Source organism: Anomaloglossus baeobatrachus, chromosome 1 (assembly GCF_048569485.1).
Source record: "Anomaloglossus baeobatrachus isolate aAnoBae1 chromosome 1, aAnoBae1.hap1, whole genome shotgun sequence".
NCBI lineage: Eukaryota > Metazoa > Chordata > Amphibia > Anura > Aromobatidae > Anomaloglossus > Anomaloglossus baeobatrachus.
The window spans coordinates 849493900-849513611 of record NC_134353.1 but is presented as its reverse complement, the minus strand read 5'-3'; the positions used below and the strand labels follow the sequence as shown (position 1 = coordinate 849513611).

At 44.2% G+C, this 19712-nt stretch overlaps 1 protein-coding gene across 3 annotated transcripts in view; it reads right to left on the bottom strand.

Moving 5' to 3' along the window:
- ARHGEF28 (Rho guanine nucleotide exchange factor 28) overlaps positions 1-19712 on the bottom strand; it is a 345613-nt gene that overhangs the window by 76524 nt on the left and 249377 nt on the right. For all 3 annotated transcript variants that reach the window (XM_075325325.1, XM_075325342.1, XM_075325333.1), the window contains 5 exons: positions 19389-19518; positions 12799-12925; positions 10677-10732; positions 5675-5726; positions 1038-1173 (listed from right to left, as the gene is read on the bottom strand). In XM_075325325.1, the coding sequence (XP_075181440.1) occupies positions 1038-1173; positions 5675-5726; positions 10677-10732; positions 12799-12925; positions 19389-19518 (501 nt within the window). The remainder of the gene's footprint in view (positions 1-1037; positions 1174-5674; positions 5727-10676; positions 10733-12798; positions 12926-19388; positions 19519-19712) is intronic.

Genomic DNA, 19712 nt, shown 5'->3' with positions numbered 1-19712 from the left:
GGGTCGGGAACCTATGGCTCGCGAGCCAGATATGGCTCTTTTGATGGCCGTATCTGGCTCGCAGACAGGGCTCCTACCTGTCTATGGGAAGGATCAGGGCCGGCGCCAGCACCCGGCAAACCCGGTCAGCTGCCGGGGGGGCCCACTCGCGGTGGCAGGAGTGGCGCACCGCTACACAGGGGGGCCCGGTGGCCGCGCTGTCACCGCCCCCCGCAGAGGATCGAGCTTTCAATTGCATCGGCATCGCAGGTGCCGATACAATTGAGAGCAATGATGAGAGAGTGAGCGGCGCGCTCCCTCTCTTATCATTCTCCCCGCTGTGACTGTCGGCGTTCTTCTGACAGCTCTGCAGCGAGCGCGGTGACGTCATCACTGCGCGCCTGCTGAGAGGTCAGCGAGCGACAGCAATGGACGATGCGCCGAAGAGACCGGATCAGCGGGGGAACGAGAAGTGAGCCGCCCCTCTACTGACACTGGGCTCCCCTGACTCACAGGCCGGCCACTACACAGCGGCACTAGTACACATAGGGGCCCGGCAGCCGCTCTGCGTCTATGTGTAGTGCTGCTGTGTAGTGGCCGAACTGTGAGTCAGGGGAGCCCAGTGTCAGTAGAGGGGCCCCTGACCTGGAGAGGCCACCAGCCATGTCTGAGCTGCAGGAGTGCTAGTCCTGCACAGCAGACGGAATCTCCATCCTGCAGGACCTGCGATGACGTCACGCCCATGTGACTGTGTGGGAGGAGACACAGGATGTCGGGCAGAAAGCAAGAGAACTGAATCCTGAAGGAGATTTGGACACATGACTGGTAATAAGAAAAGAGGGGACATGAGGGTGAGAGGGGCTGCAGGGTGAGGGGCATATGAGGGCTGCAGACTGTGACAGAAGCATGTGAAGGGGTGCAGAGTGTTTGAGAGGGGTAAGTTTAGGGCAGAAGTTGGGGGTCGTCTTATACGCCCAGTCGTCTTATACGCCGGCATATACGGTACTAAAACAACCAATCTGAAATGTGATCGTTCTCCTAAGAATGTGCTTGCATACCTGTCTATACCTGATACAGGCACCCCTCGGCAGGGCGCAGTACATGACTGGCCAGTGTCTCTTTTTCCTACGCATATTGAGGTAGAGGGAGGTGACGTTGAGAGAACAGGTTGAGGGATGTCCTTGAATGATGAATCTATAATCAATAAAATGTTCATATTAATACTTTTTTCCAAAATATTCTACAGAGCTTGTATACATATTACAAAGCAATAAGTCCCCGCTGCCGAGGAATGGACCAAGCTCACAGAACAGGACCACCAATCCATAATAAACAGTATGTGTTAGATATCTCCAACCATACAACACATGGTGGTTTATTTGGGGTTTGACATCTGAAGCCATTTCAGAAAACCTCAATACACAAATTAAGTCTAAAAATTATGCCGTTTTTTGGGTGTGATGCATATTTTCGCATAGGATCAATTCAGTAGTAGTGTGGCAATTACCATATTGCTATAGACTTATTTACAGCTGATCTAAAGCTAGGTTGCCGCAAGGATTCAAGTGTATTGTCAACAGTGCCACTGACTATAATAATGAAATGGAATCACTGTGTGCTCTTTCGTGCATCAATTTCGATCATATAAGCCTATTGGAGGAGGGTAATAAAACGCAGTAGACTATGTCTGGGTGCCGGCCTCTACTAGGCATATATGGCCAGATGTGATGCACAACCGATCACACAGTGACTCCAGCTTCATTATTATAGTCAATGGCCCTGCCGACACATACACTCGAATAATATTTTGTGGGAGGTTTGGACGTGAGTCCTGACAAAGCTACTGCCCACAGGAAAAAAAACGCTGTGAACCCAGCCTAAGAGGAGAGACATTCTATCTAGACTTTCCAACAAATTGAAAAAGTTCTTAAAGCAGATTTTCCAAGATTAGGGCTTGTCTAAACAAAACAAGTCAATGCCTATCTGCAGAATCGGTGATAACTTATTAATATGTGGGGGTTCGAAATCTGAGGTCCACACTGATTAGCAGACAGGCACATTTTTATCCCGACGAGGCACTTTTATCTCCCTGTACTAAAATTGAGTTTCATGTCGGATGCTCAACCACCAATCCATTCATTCATTCTTTATGGGGTTGCCAGAAAAAAATGAGAGCAGCGCTCAGCATCCCAGCAGTGAATGAATGGAGAATGTCAAGCATGTCCACTGCGGCTCCATTCTAACAGTGATAAAAGTTCTACAATCTGTCAATCAGTGCAAGTCCCAGAAGGTGCCCCCCACCAATCAACAAGTTATCACCAAGATGTAGACCACTTTAAATGTACTTTTTGCTTCCACAAACAGTGACCATCATGTTCAGGGTCTGGGTATAGACAAGTGCAGGGGGGCTTCTGGAGAAGAGCGGATTCTTTTTCTAATCTGATACAACTGCTCCAAAGCATTAAAAAAAAAACAAAAACATACCACAATAAATATCTTTAAAACCTTCCATTATGTTCAGGAGATGTAATTTGAGTTATTCGGAAGGACTTCAGAATGGTTAGAATGAAAGCCACCACATGGGTCCATGAGAAGGACAAAGGTAAAAGCAGAGTTGTCAAACCCATGTAATCATGTGAGGAAGGTCATCTGTGCGGTGGGCTACAGAAAGCCCTCCAGTATGAACACACAGTCTTAATGTCAGGACAACATGGAGGAGTCTTTTACATGCCGGCGTACTGGTTGAGACTTTGAAGAACACGATGCTGTGGTGTCCTCTTCGGCATCCCTTCTAACGTCCAATCTAGCGGCTTTGCAACCAGCATTTTTATTTTCAAATGTATGTATCAATAGCATACATCATTCAGAAGAATGGACTGGTCACTGGTTCTTTTAGCCGCTTTAGAGGTCTGAAGCTTTAAAAAAAGTTCAGCAAGACCAAACATATGCACAGCAATTCGGTTTAACATTGTTATACATATGTGCTTTCTTTTTGGCAATTTTTAAGGGCTTTTTCAGGTGGCTTCCGGGCAGAATCCACTAGTAAAAGACGCCGTGTGCATTGTGGATCTTATCAACGAAATTCCGACAAAAGTCTCCAAGAATTCTAGAAGAATGCGCTGCAACATATAGATCACAAGGACACTATCATGCAAGGTTTAGGAAAGAAGTAAGGGTAAGTTCACACAGTGCATTTTTCGGCCTCAAAACTGCATGACTTTGCTTCCCCAGCAAAGTCTATGAGTTTTCATTTTTGCTGTCCGCACACAACTTTTTTTTTAAGCTGCGTTTTTGAGCTTAAAAAAAAAAATGGACATGTCAATTCTTTCCTGCGTTTTTCCCCCATGCAATGCATTGGAAAAACGCAGAGATCAAAAACGCAGCAAAACGCAGCCAAAAACGCACCAAATCGCGCTAAAAACGCATGCGTCAAAAAAACACAGCGTGTGCACATAGCCTAAAGCAGTTTTCGCACAGCAACCAGTATTTTTTTAAAGGGCATTTAATAAAGAAGATCTGAAATATGAAATTTGATTGCTTGGCATCATAACCTACGCCATTTTTACTCTGCAGCATCTTTTTGGAATCCTCCCCAATTTATAAAGCAGCAGGGCAGATCAAAGTGCACATGTGCAAAAGCACAATGGAGCCCACTGTGTGGATGATGTAGGACACGTCATCCACATGGGGCTGGGCAGGAGGACAATTGCACAAGATGGAAGAGGCACAAACCGAGATCAGTGACACCCATCACACCGGACCGCCCCCTACATGTGTCGCGGGTGGCGGGGCGCTGCGCTCGCTAACGCTCGGGTCCGGCTGCTGCTGCTCGGTGGCTCGAGCGGTGGGCCGGATCCGGGGACTCGAGCTGCGCTCTTCGCCCGTGAGTGAAAGGGGTAGTTTGGGTTTGGGGATTTAGTCCGTGACGCCACCCACGGGTTGTGGTGAGGTTGGAGCACCACCGCTGCTGGTGACGGGGATCCCGGGAGCAATGGCAGGGAGCAGCTGGGATGTTTTTTTCCCCTCCGTGGGTAGGGGTTGGTGGTCCCGGGGCCCGGTGAGGTGACGGGGAGGCAGGGTTGGTGAGGTGCAGGGTCGCCTGGGCTGCGCAGCGCGGTGACGGAGGGCACGGTTGTACTCACTCAGCCACAAATGTACGCAAAGTCTCTTGTAAACCAAACGGCTGGATACACGGGTCCTGCAGCCGGCTGCTGTGGCTTCTCCCGGACGGTTGGTGGTGGCTGCCTTTCCCTGCACCTTTGTGTATGTTCGGTCCCGATGGATTCCCACCGGTAACCCGCTCCCCAGCGTATATATGCCCTGGAGGAGCCCTTTTGCCCGCAGGCTCTGGCCCTTGGAACTCTAGCTGTGGCGGTAGCTGTATTTCCTTCTACTGGTCGGACGGTTGCCTTCAAATCGGGTCTTGGCTGTTAGGAAACCCCTGGGGTTCCGGTCACTGACGGATTTGACCTCTAATGGCAACTCCAAGCCTGGTCGGTGTCCGCAGGCCCTGCCTGTGTGTGCTGGCTTCACTTCGCTCCCCGGTTCGGTACCGGCGGGCCACCCCCCGTCCCCGGTCCTACGGTTCCGCGTTGATTCGCCTCTCCTGCAGACGGCCACCACCGTCTGCCAACCTTGCTCTTAGTGCCCGGGCCACACACCCGGACACGGTCAGTTTGCTCCTGCACTACTACTTCACTCCTATCTCTTTCACTTCCCTAACTGATCTGCTCTGACTTCCTTTTCCCGCCTCCAGGACTGAACTCCTCAGTGGGTGGGGCCAACCGCCTGGCTCCATCCCACCTGGTGTGGACATCAGCCCCTGGAGGGAGGCAACAAGGATTTTGTGTCTGGCTGATGTGCCTGTCTCGGGGTGGGGGTGTATGTTGTAGTATCTGTGACGACCTGGCTAGTCCAGGGCGCCACACATGAGTATAATAAAAGTGATTTTTACGTTCTACAGAGCGGCCTGGGCTCTTATATATAGAATTCCAAAATACTGTATATAAGGGCTCACTGGTGGTGGCTGCAGCTCATAAGAGAAAAATCTGGTGACCGGTTCCCTTTAATAGCTCAGGAGTTTTTGTGATTCAATAATTTTTTATTAGGTTTTCAAAGTTTATACATAAAACAGTTCTAACAAAAACAATAACACAGAAAGTGCTGTATAGCATTACTTCATGCTATATCAAACAAATAATATACAGTAGACACATACAAAAGGAGAAACAAGTTTTTGATGGCTTAGCATGCAAATTCCTAAGTGCAACCTACAACTAAAGATCTATAAAAACTTTATTGTAGGTTTTATTCATTTATATTATGGGTGTCAATATAGATTGCATGTATATTTGCAACTAAACCTGATGGATAGGACTGGGAATAGAGTAATAATGCAAACTGTCAGGTGCCATCTCAGTAGCTGCATACAAATCAAGACAAATGTAGGCAAAGTAAAGTTCATCCCCAAAAGAAATGGGTTATTAAACCACCCTATGAAAAAGCAATATGTACTACACCTTTTAGCGTTATTGACTGAAGCTGCATTACCAAACCAAGTCTCTGGCCTAGAGTGGCGCTGTACTTGGACAAATGTAGGCCACTTACCCTACACTTGGACAAGCCCTTAAATTCAATCAAAATCTATTGAGCCATAGATTGCAGATACATAAAGGTCATTTATATTCTCACTTACTTGAAATGACAGCTGGCTGTTTATACTTTGGATTATATCGATCCTGAAACTTCTACACAAAAAGAAAAAAAAAAGGGCTTCTTATTAATAAAAAGTGGCATATATAGTTTATATATTATTTTCACATAACATGACCAAGATGTCACATGTCAGAATATACAATAATACACATATATTTCTGAACCATCTTATGCTCTGTTCAATTAATTAATTGTTTTTCTGTAGTTTGCCAACAATTGTGTTTCCAGACAGGATCATAAATTGGGAGCTAGAGATAAAAAGGGGAATCAGACCAGAAACACATTATATACCCAGACAGGTTCATTGAAGGGTTTGAAGCCCAGTCATGAATCACAGGTTAATGTCCTGAGCCGGATACAGGTCTAATGATGTCCCCTGGTCTGCTGCACACAATAGGGGCAGACTGGCATCTGTTAGCTGGCATCTAGCGATAAGGTGGCAGGAAGCATTCCTATCGTTACTGGTCAACATGGGCTCTTCACAAACATATTATATTCACACGCACACATAAAATTCCCTCAATCCGCTTTCAATGTGTTTAACACTGAGTGATGTTCCTGCACTTTTCTTATACAGAAGCATAAAATATTGTAGAATCCAACAAGAGGAAAACTAATGCCCCACTCAGAAGTCTTAGGAGAATTTCTCCGGTCTGATATTCATGGTCCAAGTATTGGCTTTGATGTCCGGACCAGCCGATCTCAACAGTTATAGAGATATTATAGAGAGTTATAGAGATTCTTCAGTTTGGGTCAGGAGTAGAGCTGGGTGGACCCAGACTGTAAAAGTAGTTTCAAAGTTTCCTGGGTGCCAGGCCCGGGATTCCAGCTGTTTGATCCGGATGCGGCACTCGAGAAGTTAAAAAGAAAATAAGACTGAAGCAAGCGGTATGCTTGGTCATGGCTGTACGCTGCTCCCATGGCCTCTGCTCATCATTGCTTGTCTATGTACACTTAGCACTGCTTTCCCTGCCCACCGGCCGGTCTGGCCTCTGTGACTGGTTGCAGTCCGACATGCCCCCAGCCTGTGCGACTGCGTCTGACTCCAATCAGTCATCGTGGCTCATTCATTCTTTGGAGCTCACAGCGAGCGGTCAAGTTCTATGGCCGCTCGATGTGACAAAGCTGTAGCAGAGCTGGAATCATTGTGGGACCTCGTGTGGATTACATCTGACTTGCAGGGGTCTCTTGGGGTTAATAAAGTGGTGAAGGAGGATGGGTTTTTTATTGTATTCCAAATAAAAGGATTTTTTCAGTGTCTATATTTATTTAGGTATATAACAGAAAGAGATCCGGCGGTAGTCCTCAAGAACCAGATGGTAGTATAAAAAAAAATCAATTTTTATTAGAGAAAATGAGAATAAAATCCAGCAAAATAGAAATGACAACACGGGAGGTTAGTCAGAGACTAGTTTCGGCAAAAGCCTTCATCCTGTCAGACAGGAAAAAGGCTTTTGCGGAAACTAGTCTCTGACTAACCTCCCGTGTTGTCATTTCTATTTTGCTGGATTTTAGTCTCATTTTCTCTAATAAAAATGGATTTTTTTATACTACCATCTGGTTCTTGAGGACTACCGCCGGATCTCTTTCTGTTATATACCTTCTACACCCTGTGGATTGCTTCATCCAGGATTGCGAGCGGGTCTCACCAGTGAACATTCAAATTCAGCTGCTATAAGGGTAAGACAGCTCCTCCATTATACCTTTGTTTTGTCTGTATTTATTTACTTTTAGTTACTGGTTAGTAACGGATTGTCTTAGACCCACCCCCCTATCCTATCCCTTCTACCAACATTTTTAATCTCCGGATTCTGCTTACCATAGGCTTATATGTTTACCAGATTCCGGACTGGCTCAGTTTGTTTTTTTTTATTTTAAATTTAGCAGGTACCCGCTGGTCCCAGTTTCTGTGAGTCCGCCCAGCTCTAATCAGAAGACCCATGGCCTTTCAGATATTGTGGTCAGAACATGAACAGTGAATGAAGGATATGTGAAAATGGCTTTATGCAGAGTTCAAACGCCCATATTGAAAACGAGCCAGGCGCACTTCGAAATTGCAGACCTGACTGGCTAATTGTGCGGCTCATGCGTTCCCATCATCACTGCAGATAGTGCTGGAGCTGCCATGTATTATTCTGGTCTGTAAAATACACCTGAATCGCGCTAATCTGCTGCACATGATATGGTCCTGTGTGAATATCGAAGAATACTGGAGGGCAGTATTAGAGCTGATCGGGCAAGTTTTCAACATACGAATACAGCCAAGATCTGTTACATGTATTCTAGGTCTCCTGGGGGGTAGATTTGAGTTCTCTGGTTACGGTTGGTATTACGTGACTCATATCAGGCCAGGAAACTGTTGGCCTACCACTGGCTGGACTCGGCTCCTCCGGCCATAGGTGACCTTAGAAAGAGAGTTAACACTATACTTTCGTTGGAGAGGGGGGTGTACCTCAAAGAAATGCACTGAAGAAGTTCTATAAGATTTGGGGGATGTGGTTGGATACCTCAGGTCTTCCCTCCCCGACACTGCTGCAAGACAGTATGGGAGACCAGGCCCTTCTTCTCATAACTGGTTAACAATTTACTGGAACGGAGTGAACTATGTATATCTGGGATATATATTGGTTACTGAAAAAGATGTGGGGTATTTTTTATAATGGGTAGGATATTGAATTGGAATATTTACTGCGTGACCTACACTGATGTTGGGTATGGCCTACAGGTGCACTGTTTTATTGTATAATTTAGATTGTGACTAAATAAGATCTTTTCCTCTCTGTACTGTTCTTGCAGGGAAATAGACTGTTATCTGTGGTATGTACTTTATTGATTAATAAAAATTAACCTGATTTTAAAAAAAAAATAAAAAACAAAACCTGAATAGCTTGTGTTGTGATTTTTTTCCTTGAAAACCAGCGATCTGTGTTGAAAATCATCTATGTGCACTGGCATTGTGTTCATGTGCTCTATTTGCGCAGTCTGTGATACACACGGATGGCACTTGTCTGAATAAACCCTTAGATTATTGTGTCACGCAGCCGTGCACCTAGTGTGTGGCCATGATACGGCATTGTCAGAGGTTAGCATATAGATCATTAGAAATTGAGGGTATATAGATTTATTTCCCTTCCCCCATTAACACACATACATGCTTAGCTCAGGTCAAAAGAATATCTATATAAGATGTACGGCCAAAAAGAAACCAGAGTCAGCGCACCTGTACAGAGCCCGGTCAGAGGGCTCGAGGGTAGAACAGCGCATACTCCAAAGGAGACCATCACTTTCTTATCCATAAAAAATATATAGAACTTATTAATCCATGTTAAAATACAAATAGAAAAAATAGGTAAATATGCAGAGTGGTAAAGAGCAAGGCAGAGAGGGGAAAACATCAAAATGTAGACGTAGTTCCTCAGGACCTCACTCTATACCACTCTGCATATTCATTTATTTTTTCATTTGGATTTTAACATGGATTACATTTTTTTATTATTATTTTGAATAAGACAAGGGCTGATCTCCTTTGGAATATAAGATATATGGCCACCTTAACCCCGCCTGACCCTACTATCCTAATGGTATACTATCCAGCAATACAGAACGCTAAGGAGATGATGTGGGACAAATATGAGTTATACAAACAATACTTCTATTACAGCAGTCTATGTTAGACCTATATCCCCCCTATCAAAAAATAGTAGAAACAGCCCTGCACCACTAGGTTTACCTTGCGGGGGCCTCACAAGTGAACGGGAAAAGACCTGGGATCCAGGTATTCACAGCTGAGGAGTGCTCGTCCTGCAAATTGACAGGTGTCCAGAGAGTGTTCAAGTAGAACAAGAAACGGACCACACAATCCAATCGCCAAGTAAAGTTTCTTTTATTCCAAAAAGTGCAGCATAAAAGGCAGGAAAGGAGCCGAAGTGCAGGCTTCTCGTAAGGACGACGGCCGTTTCGCGTTGGTGTACGCTTCGACTGGTCCACCAACGCGAAACGGCCGTCGTCCACCTGTGCGGTCCTTTTTTTCTATGTTCTACTTGAACACTATATCACCCCTATGCCTCCTGTTCTTTGAGCATTATAAGGGTATGTGCCCATGATCAGGTCTCGCTGCGTCCTGGAGGTTGCGGGTCCTGACCTGCGGGGCCACGTGTCTCCTCTGCAGGAGAAATCAGGAGACCGCAGCTGACTATGCCAATGATCAGGGATCAACAAAAAACCATAGTCAGCTCACCCCTCTTCACTCTCAGACTCCAACCGATGCAGGGAACGCCCAGGCCCGGGCGGAAAGACAACTTGAAGAAAGGCAAATATCCAGCATCAAGGAGGATAGTAGATTAAAACTTGCTTTTATTAGACAAGTAAAAACAAAATGTAGTCCAGTAAGCACAGAGGCACAAGTTTTAAGCGTGTAGACCAACGCGTTTCGACCAGAGCGTCTTATTCATGGCATGTCAAGCCATGAATAAGACGCTCTGGTCGAAACGCGTTGGTCTACACGCTTAAAACTTGTGCCTCTGTGCTTACTGGACTACATTTTGTTTTTACTTGTCTAATAAAAGCAAGTTTTAATCTACTATCCTCCTTGATGCTGGATATTTGCCTTTCTTCAAATGATCAGGGATCAGTACGCTGCAGCCTCTTGCTTGTGTTCTCCCTATGGATGACGCATGCAATTCTGCAGCCAACAATTAACATGTTGTTGTCAGGAAAGCCGCACCGCAGGTCAGTGTTTGCTGGGGAAAAAACAAGAACAGTGGGCACAGAATTACTATAAATCCCGTCCACTGTGCTTGTTCTGTACAACACAGCGTTTTGGATGCAGCTGAAGCATGCTGCATCCAAAACACTGCCAATACTGATTGTGGGCACGCACACTATGACATGAATAATGGAATATTGCCTCCTATTTGGTAGGCACTAGTGATTATTACTGAAGTCATACCCTGCACTATATCCGAACGCATTTCTGTACTCACCTTTGAGCATGCAGGAGCAGTATCTTTGCAGGCTTTGTGTATATTCACATTACAATCTAAAATAAAAAAAATAAAATAAAAAATATTTACATTCATAAGCAAACTACAGTATAGGGGCTAAGGGAGAGAAAAAAGCAGAATTTACAAGGACCGTCACAGGAAACATGCTGACCATGTATTTATCGCTGCCAGGCTGTGCATACATGTTGGCATAATCTGATCTAGATAAACAGATTTACAGCAGTGAGATGACATCTGGTTATAATCTAACTACAGATAATGGTTCCCATCGAATATGAGATTCATAGGTCACCACGATACGCTGCGTCTGCTCCTCAAAAGCTACACACTTGTGTTAATACTCGTGTGACGGCATAGACAAGGGCGCCATCGGAGGTTTCATCTCTACACACAGCTGTCCTCGGCCGCTTCTTCGTGTGTAATTGTACCAGTCATAAAACTGTATGTATTTGAGGAATAATTTGCGGGAAAAGACATAATACAAAAGAGGAACTTGAGCGAATCAATGTCATACAAAGTTAACGTCGAACAAATTTTGAGGAACTTAGCAAAATTTAACAATTAACTGCATAATCTCTAAAAATGTCAGGGGAAGCTCACATGACCTTAGTGAGGCTTCCCCTAAAAAGTTACAACTATCACATCATATAGTGAAGTCAATAAGGATGGACTATCTATCATAACCTGTATAAAAAGCTGAGGCAGGGAATGCAGCAGCCATTTTATGGGGAATCTGGACAGAGGAATGTCACAGTGTAGAACAAAACAATCGAGAAGGAGAGAAAGCCATAAAAACAAGCCTGCAAAGCTGCAGTCACACCTGGTGTCCACAGTGTATTTTTTTAGCGCAATCACAGCATTAAAGGGAACCTGTCACCAGATTTGGCCTCTCTAAGCTGCAGCCACCACCAGTGAGCTCTTATATACAGCATTCTAGAATACTGTATATAAGAGCCCAGGCCACACTGTAGAACGTAAAACACACTTTTATAATACACACCTAGGGGGGTGGTATAGTCCGATCGGTGTCGCTGCTCTCCAGTCTGACACCTCCTCTCTGCTACGATGTGCATCCTTCTCCTATCCATCCCAGGCCGGCATGCTGTTCCTGTGCAGGTGCACTTCTCTCTGCTGAGGGCAGATGAAAGTACGGTAATGCGCAGGCGCAAGGAAAGGGTAAAGAACCCCCGCTCATGCGCACTACAATAATTTGATCTGCCCTGAAAAGGGCAGATCAAGGTGCGCCTGCACAGGACCTCAATGCTGGCTAGTGTGGATGGCATAGGCTGCGTCATGCACATGTGCCTCAGAAGAAGGACGGAGATCGCTGGAGAGAGCCAGAGAGCAGTGACATCCCTCAGACCAGATCGCACCCCTGGTGAGTATTATAACTGTTTTTTACGTTCTACACAGTGGCCTGGGCTTTTATATACAGCATGTTAGAATGCTGTATATAAGAGCTCACTGGTGGTGGCCGCAGCTCAAAAGGGAAAAACTTGGTGACAGGCTCCCTTTAATGCATTACTGCAATTTTCAAAAGTTGCTCAAAAACATTGTAGTCCAATGACAGAAAAAAAAAAACAAAAAAAAACAAAACAGCAACACAGCCACAAAGTGTGAACGCAGCCTAGAGATTGTGTGTGACAGCACAACAGTAAAGATTAGTGTGAGGAGAAGAGAATAGTGTCACACTTTATTTTTAGGGTAACTGGAGGCTTTTCAGTACTTTCATTTCAACACAAATCGAAGTTCATGGGAAAATTCAATGAATCTGGCAAATGTGAACTTTAAAAGATTGGCTGATCTCTAGACTACATCTTACGAACTTCTCTATATTGTGGTGCATTTTAGATTCTCGCATCCTATATCTCTGCACATTCGCATTTTATTTTACATAGCTCTCTGTGAAAACCTGTACATATTTATTGATCAGCTTTGTACCAATAGAGGAATTTAAAAAAATGTTCACTGTCCTCTATGGGTTGGCAACTAATGGATAAAACACATCAGATCAATCATTACTCGAAAAACAAGTGTGTGAGTGCCGTCAGAGGGGCTGACCTAAAGCGTTGGTTCTGTAGCGAATATCACACGCACTTACTGGAGCACTGTAACGACTCCTTTCCCAGGAGAGCCTTTTCGCACACCAAACATGGAACCACGCCTGAGAACGTGCCCGAGACAAACTGATGTCTGTTCACCTTCTCCTTGGATTCCTTGATTTTAGTCTTTTGTAATGGAAAAAAAGAGAAACAGAAATACCAAAATGAGAACATAAGAGAAACTGGCTGTAGACAGATGGCAACACAACAATTTAATGTATAAAATTCTAGAATTCAATCCTATATTCAATACCCTTCCCAGCCTCCTTCCTTCTTAAAGACAATCTGTCAGATGATTTTGTAGTACAATGCTAATGTTGTTATCTTTAAATAGGGCTTAACTCCTTCAGCCCCCGGGCATTTTGTGTTTTTCCGTTTTGTTTGTTTCCTCTCTTTCTTCCGAGAGCCGTAACTTTTTTATTTTTCTGTCAATCTTGCCATGTAAGGGCTTGTTTTTTGCGGGACGAGTTGTACTTTGAAATGAAACCATAAGTTTTACCATATAGTATACTGGAAAACGGCAAAAAAATTCCAAGTGCGGAAAAATTGCAAAAAAGTGTGATCGTACAATAGTTTTTGGGATATTTTATTCAGTGTTCACTATATGGTAAAACTGATGTATCTATGTGATGCCTGAGGTCAGTGCGAGTTTGTAGACACCAAACATGAATAGGTTTACTTGTATTTAAGGGGTTAAAAAATTCACAAGCTTGTCCAAAAAAAGTGGCACACGTTTTGCGCCATTTTCCAAAACCCATAGCGTTCTCATTTTTCGGGATCTGAGGCTCAGTGATGGCTTATTTTTTGCGTCTCGAGCTGACGTTTTTAACGGTACCATTTTTGCGCAGATGCTACGTTTTGATCGCCTGTTATTGCATTTTGCACAAAATTTGCAGAGACCAAAAAACGTAATTTTGGCGTTTGGAATTTTTTTGCCGCTACGCCGTTTACTGATCAGATTAATTGACTTTATACTTTGATAGAACCAAATGTGTATATTTTTTATTCTTTTAACCCTTTAATTTTCAATGGGGTGAAAGGGGGGGTGATTTGAACTTTTAGGTTTTTTTTATTTTTTTTTAATTTTTTAAAACTTGTTTTTAACTTTTTTTTTTTATTATTTTACTAGTTCCCCTAGGGGGCTATAGCGATCAGCAATCCGATCGCTCTGCACTATCTGCAGATAACCGCTACAGAGCTGAGAACTGCAGATTTGGTGCTTTACTTTCAATGCCGGCTGCATTCCGGCATCGAGAGGAAGTGACTCATGTTAGCTACAGGTGTCATCACATGACCCTGTGCTACCATGGCAACCACCGAAAGTCATGTGATCATGTCACGTGACTTCCGATGGGGGCAGGGTAAGTCACTGTCATGGCGGCGCGCATATACATCTCTCTGCCAGATTTTGCCAGCGAGATATAAGGGGTTAATGGTAGCGGGTGGAAGCGATTCCACCAGCGACTAGCAGGCACACATGTCAGCTGTTGAAAACAGCTGATATGTTATCGGATCGCCGTGACCTGCCCACGGCAGGGGGTGGGGATTAACCTCACACGATCCATGACGTACCCAGTACGTCATGGGTCGTTAAGGGGTTAAAGGAAACCAAACACCAGGATTTTCATATATAAGCTAAAGCCAGTGCTATACTGGCACTATCAGGCTGATTCTATACATACCTTTAGTGATCAGCTCGGATGTTTAGGTTTTGAGTACAGTTTATAAAATCATCAGCTTCTTGAGTGACAGCAGCTGAGGATCAGATAATATCTGGGGGAATATCTGGGGAGTATTCATACTTATCCCCTCCCCGTTAGAATTAGAATAAGTATTATGCAATGGATTTAACTTTTCACTAGCAGGACCTGTGGTGAGGTCATACCCATGGGACCAGAAGGGGCGGGGCCTGAGCCACCAAAGCTGATACCACAAAGCAACATTTTTCTGTTGGCTGAGGCTCTGCCCTTTCTGGTCCCATGGGCATGACCACACACAGGTCCCGCAACAGACAAAGTGAATTGTTTGTATAATACGAACAGGGGGTGGAGATAACGCTGAATACCCCCCCCCAGATATTATCTGACCCTCAGCTGCTGTCACTCAAGAAGATAATGATTTTATAAACTTTACTTTCTTGGATTACCAAACCTAAACATCCGATCTGACCACTACAGGTATGAATAGAATCAGCCTGATCGTGACAGTATAGCAGGTATAGTAGGTTATATACGAAATTCCTGGTGATTGGTTCAATTTAAGGAGACCTTTCGGGATCAGTAAGTTTTACAGCTCTACCTTACGCTATTATCCTGTTGCAAGCGCAATAGAATTCAGTGTGTGCACACTAGTCAAGTGTTTGTAAATACAATTTACTGATTCACTGCTCCCCCCACCCACCTCTCAGTGCATTCACTATCACTGCTGAGAGGTGGGAGAGAGTATGGGTGGGGGCAGCAGTGTAAATGCAGTTCAGATTTACTATCACTGATGTCAGCAGTGAGAGGTGTGAGGAGGGAGCAGTGAATATGCAGTTTGTATTTACATATGCTTGACTAGTTACTAAGTAACACTGAATTCTACTGAGCTTACAACAAGATAACAGGAAGAGGTAGAGCTATAAAAATTACTGATCCTGAAAGGTCTCCTTAAGGCTATGTGTCCACGCTGCGGAAAATGCGCGGATTTTGCCGCGGATTTCTCGCGGAAAAGCCGCGGATTTCCCGAAAATCTGCAGCAGCGGCACTTCCCAGCCATTTCTATGGCATTTTGAAAATGCTGTGCCCATGCTGCGGATTTTTCCACGGCGGATTTGGTGCGGATTTTGATCCGGATTTTGGCTTTAAAATTGGGAAAAAAAAAAAAAATCCGCACCAAAATCCGCATCAAATCCGCACCTTTGAAAAGGTGCGGATTTTGCGGGAAAGCAGCGGATTTTGTTGCAGAAAAATCCGCAGCAACATTCTCCCGTGGACACATAGCCTAAGGCGGGCTTTGCACGTTGCAACATCGGTAACAATGTGTTACCGATGCTGCCGCGATAGTCCCGCCCCCGTCGACACGTTCGATATATAGTGAAAGCTGCTGTAGCGATTATTATCGCTACGGCAGCTTTACACGCACATACCTGCCGTGCGACGTCCCTCTGGCCGGCGACCCGCCTCCTTCCTTAGGGGGCGGGTCGTGCGGCGTCACAGTGACGTCACACGGCAGGCGGCCAATTGAAGTGGAGGGGCGGAGATGAGCAGGATGTAAACATCCCGCCCACCTCCGTCCTTCTCATTGTAGCCGGGAGGCAGGTAAGGTGAAGTTCCTCGCTCCTGCGGCTTCACACACAGCGATGTGTGCGGCCGCAGGAACGAGGAACTACATCGTACCTGTCGCTCCCCCCGGCATTATGGAAATGTCGGAGGCTGCAGCGATGATACGATGACGACGATTTTGCGCTCGTTCATCGTATCATCTAGGATTTACACACTACGACATCGCAAGTGACGCCGGATGTGCGTCACTTTCGATTTGACCCCACCGACATCGCACCTGCGATGTCGTAGTGTGCAAAGCCCGCCTAAGTCCTATTTAAAGATAACATTAGGATTGTACTAACAAAATCACCTGACGGTTTCCCTTTAAAAAAAATTACAGGATTAGAATACTGATCGCTGATCCGTATGCACACACTTCCTATATTGTAGCAGCAAAACTCTGAATTCCACCATTGTCCTATTAAAATAATAATAAAAGGACAATGTGCTGATTGGTGAACATACAATAGTAGTGATCCAGACTTGCACATCCATCCATACAATTAGTTGCTGCTGGACCTATATGTCCCTGACAGCACAGTCCGGTATAAAGCAGTACTAGAATATGAACTGTATAGGGAACTGATTATTATTATGATGGCACCAGCGGACGATCCAAACTGCAGCTGAACCCTCCACGTGGCACACATACCCGCCCAGGGTGAAGCACATAGACACCTCTGCAGTTTGCACAAAACCCTTTAATGGTTTTTTAGACAAATTATTCTCTATTGCAGAGCCAAGATTTTGGGCTCCTACGTATACCTGGGTGAAGATATATCTGTTGGTGATTGCGTCGGTCTCTTTACATAATAGACAGATTTTACACATCAACGCCAATGAGTCAGATTTAACAAATACATAAACTCAGGCTTTACTGATCTGGACACCGAGGACACGAGTCAGATCATAGAACAATGAGGACAAGGAACCAAGACAATATTGAGATTTATGCATCATCAGCATTACAATGTTACACTTAATTAGATTTCCATGAAACATGTCAGAAATGACAAAGTGCCAGAAGTTAACATTAAATAACTAGCAAGAAAAATAGGGAAGACAAATGAGATAATACATTATAGAGATGACGAACGCATAAAACAATTAGGTGTAAATAACACGCCGACCAGAATGGGACTCCAGCCAGACATCCACAGGCTAAAAACACATTTCTAAGTCAATTATTTCTCATTAAAGCATCTCAATGGCATAATCATTATAAAGAAACCACTAAATTAGAGATCTGTATTAGTTTTGTCTATTTTGTTACAGGGGTTGTTCATTGAAAACAAGTTGTCACCTATCCAAAGGGACCCTGGGACCCGCATCGATCGACAGAACAGGGAACATTTATCCCCAGATATATTGGAGAGCAGAGCACATGCTCCAATCTGTCTTTGTGAGGTTCCATGGGGTTTTCCAGCAGTCCCATGGAAAAAGAATGGGGAGACGGTCGAGCATCCAACCTGCAGCTCCATTTTGTAATGTGGCTAAAAGTTCCCTGTTACGGACATAAAACTTCCCCAATTCTACTGATCATAATGGGGGGAAAAAAATCCAAGTAAAAATTGAAGCTAAAAAAAAGAAACACAACAATTTGCGGAAGGGGCTATATTTACCATCTTCACTGTAAAACTAACCTAGCATTAGGATTTTCCATGTCAGTACAAGTGAGTAGATATTTTGCGCTCTGAGCTGCAATTTTACAGATATTATTTTTGCGTAGATGCAATGTTTTGATAGGCTCTTATTGCATTTTATTATTGTGGCGAGCAAAAAAACCGCGATTCTGGTGTTTTTCTTTTTTTTCTCGTTACGCTGTTTACCGATAAGATTAATTTTATTTATATTTTAATAGACTGGACAGTTCTGTACACAGCAACATCAAATATGTATTTTATTATTTGTTTTATGTTCAATGGTTTAATAGGTGGGTGCTTTAAACTTGTGGTTTTTTAATATTTTAAAAACTTTTTTTCACACTTTTTAGTGTATTTAGTAGTGCTCTTAGGTGAATTGAAGCGGTTATCATCTGATCACTTGCGCTATACAGAGCAGTGTATCAGCCTCAGCACCGCTCAGTACAGCAGAAATCATCATCTCCTATGAATGCAGTACGCAGCCGGCGTTCATAGGATTGTCATGACAGACACAGGGGTCATCAACTGACACCCCACTGTCATATCAAATCATCGGCACCCCACGATCACGTCATGGGGTCATCGATGGGAGCAGGGAATGATGCACTCCCTGCCAGTGGGTGTTAAATCCCGCTTTCATAGTTTGACAGCGGGATCTAACTTGTTAACGGCCTATTAGAGGCATCAGATCAGCCAACATGTGCAGGGAAAGCTGCGGGCTCAGTGTGCGAGTCTGCATCAAAGGAAGGGACACAACCTTTGACGTAAATGCAAGTCAAAGGTCGTAAAGAGGTTATATAAGTACAATTCACCATCTAGCATTTCGCAGCCTTTATGTTACTTACGGATTTAATTTGGGTTAAGGAAGGAGAATAGCTGAAGGGGGAGAAGTCACACAGGGGCCCGGGTACATAAGGGGCCCCAAAAATACCTCTAATACATAATGACGCAAGGTAGGCATGGGTCCCTATTACACTGGGGCCCAGAAGATTAACTTAGGCCTTTAAATAGATGCGTTTATTGTAAATTGGGTAATATGTCACGTATGCCGAGGCAGATACATCGGTGATTTTGAATCTGATTTGCGAATGAAAAATCTACAGCAATTTTGTTTATTTTTTTTAGAGTGGATTCATTTTTTCGTGTGTCCCATCTGTCCCCAAAAGGTTTCTGTGGTCAGTAAAGTGTTGTACGTAATATGCTTTTCTTTATTACTAGAACTTATTTTTATTATAGAACACTCCTTGGGGAGACTAAGTGTTTATGGAGTCTTATTAGTAATGCTCCATGGGAAAAATATGCAACTTAGGTTTCCCAAAAAGAAAGAAAGCCATTTCACTAGTGCCGCCTACTTTGAGTAGCTACTCTGCAAATATTTGTATTTCTCGTAGCAGACATTCCTGCGTCTGTCCTATACATTTGAGTGGGGTTTGTAAACATCCAAACCCATTGAGATGTCATGTATAGAGGTCTAAATAATAAACTAAATAATAAAAATTGCTAAAACTGACTTCAATAAGCACCAATATCCCACCATCATCACCACACGTCACACATTGGGGACCTGGCGATCACCAGTCATCTTTTTTTCACCTCTAACCAACAAAATTTATACATAGAAATGTGCCAGCGAATACTCACCTTATCCTTGTTCTTGTTGCGGGTACTGGACATCCTGCTCCGCAAGAAGCTGAACGTGCGGCTCACCTTGTTCTTCTCACCTTCAGGCTTTGCGGGGGTCATATATCGATCCCATTCCTCCTCTTCAATTCTGGAGAAATTAAAATGGTCATTGCATCTTACACACTTCTAGATTCTGTGATGGAAACGTGCATATTCTGAGTGCCCAGCACCTGGTATAATGCAGCATGTTCCTTCATAAAGGGCTCTTATGACACAGTGAAGCATTAGATGGCTCCATTACTACAATAGTCTGTTGTAACTCATTTCCAGGAATTCCCGCAG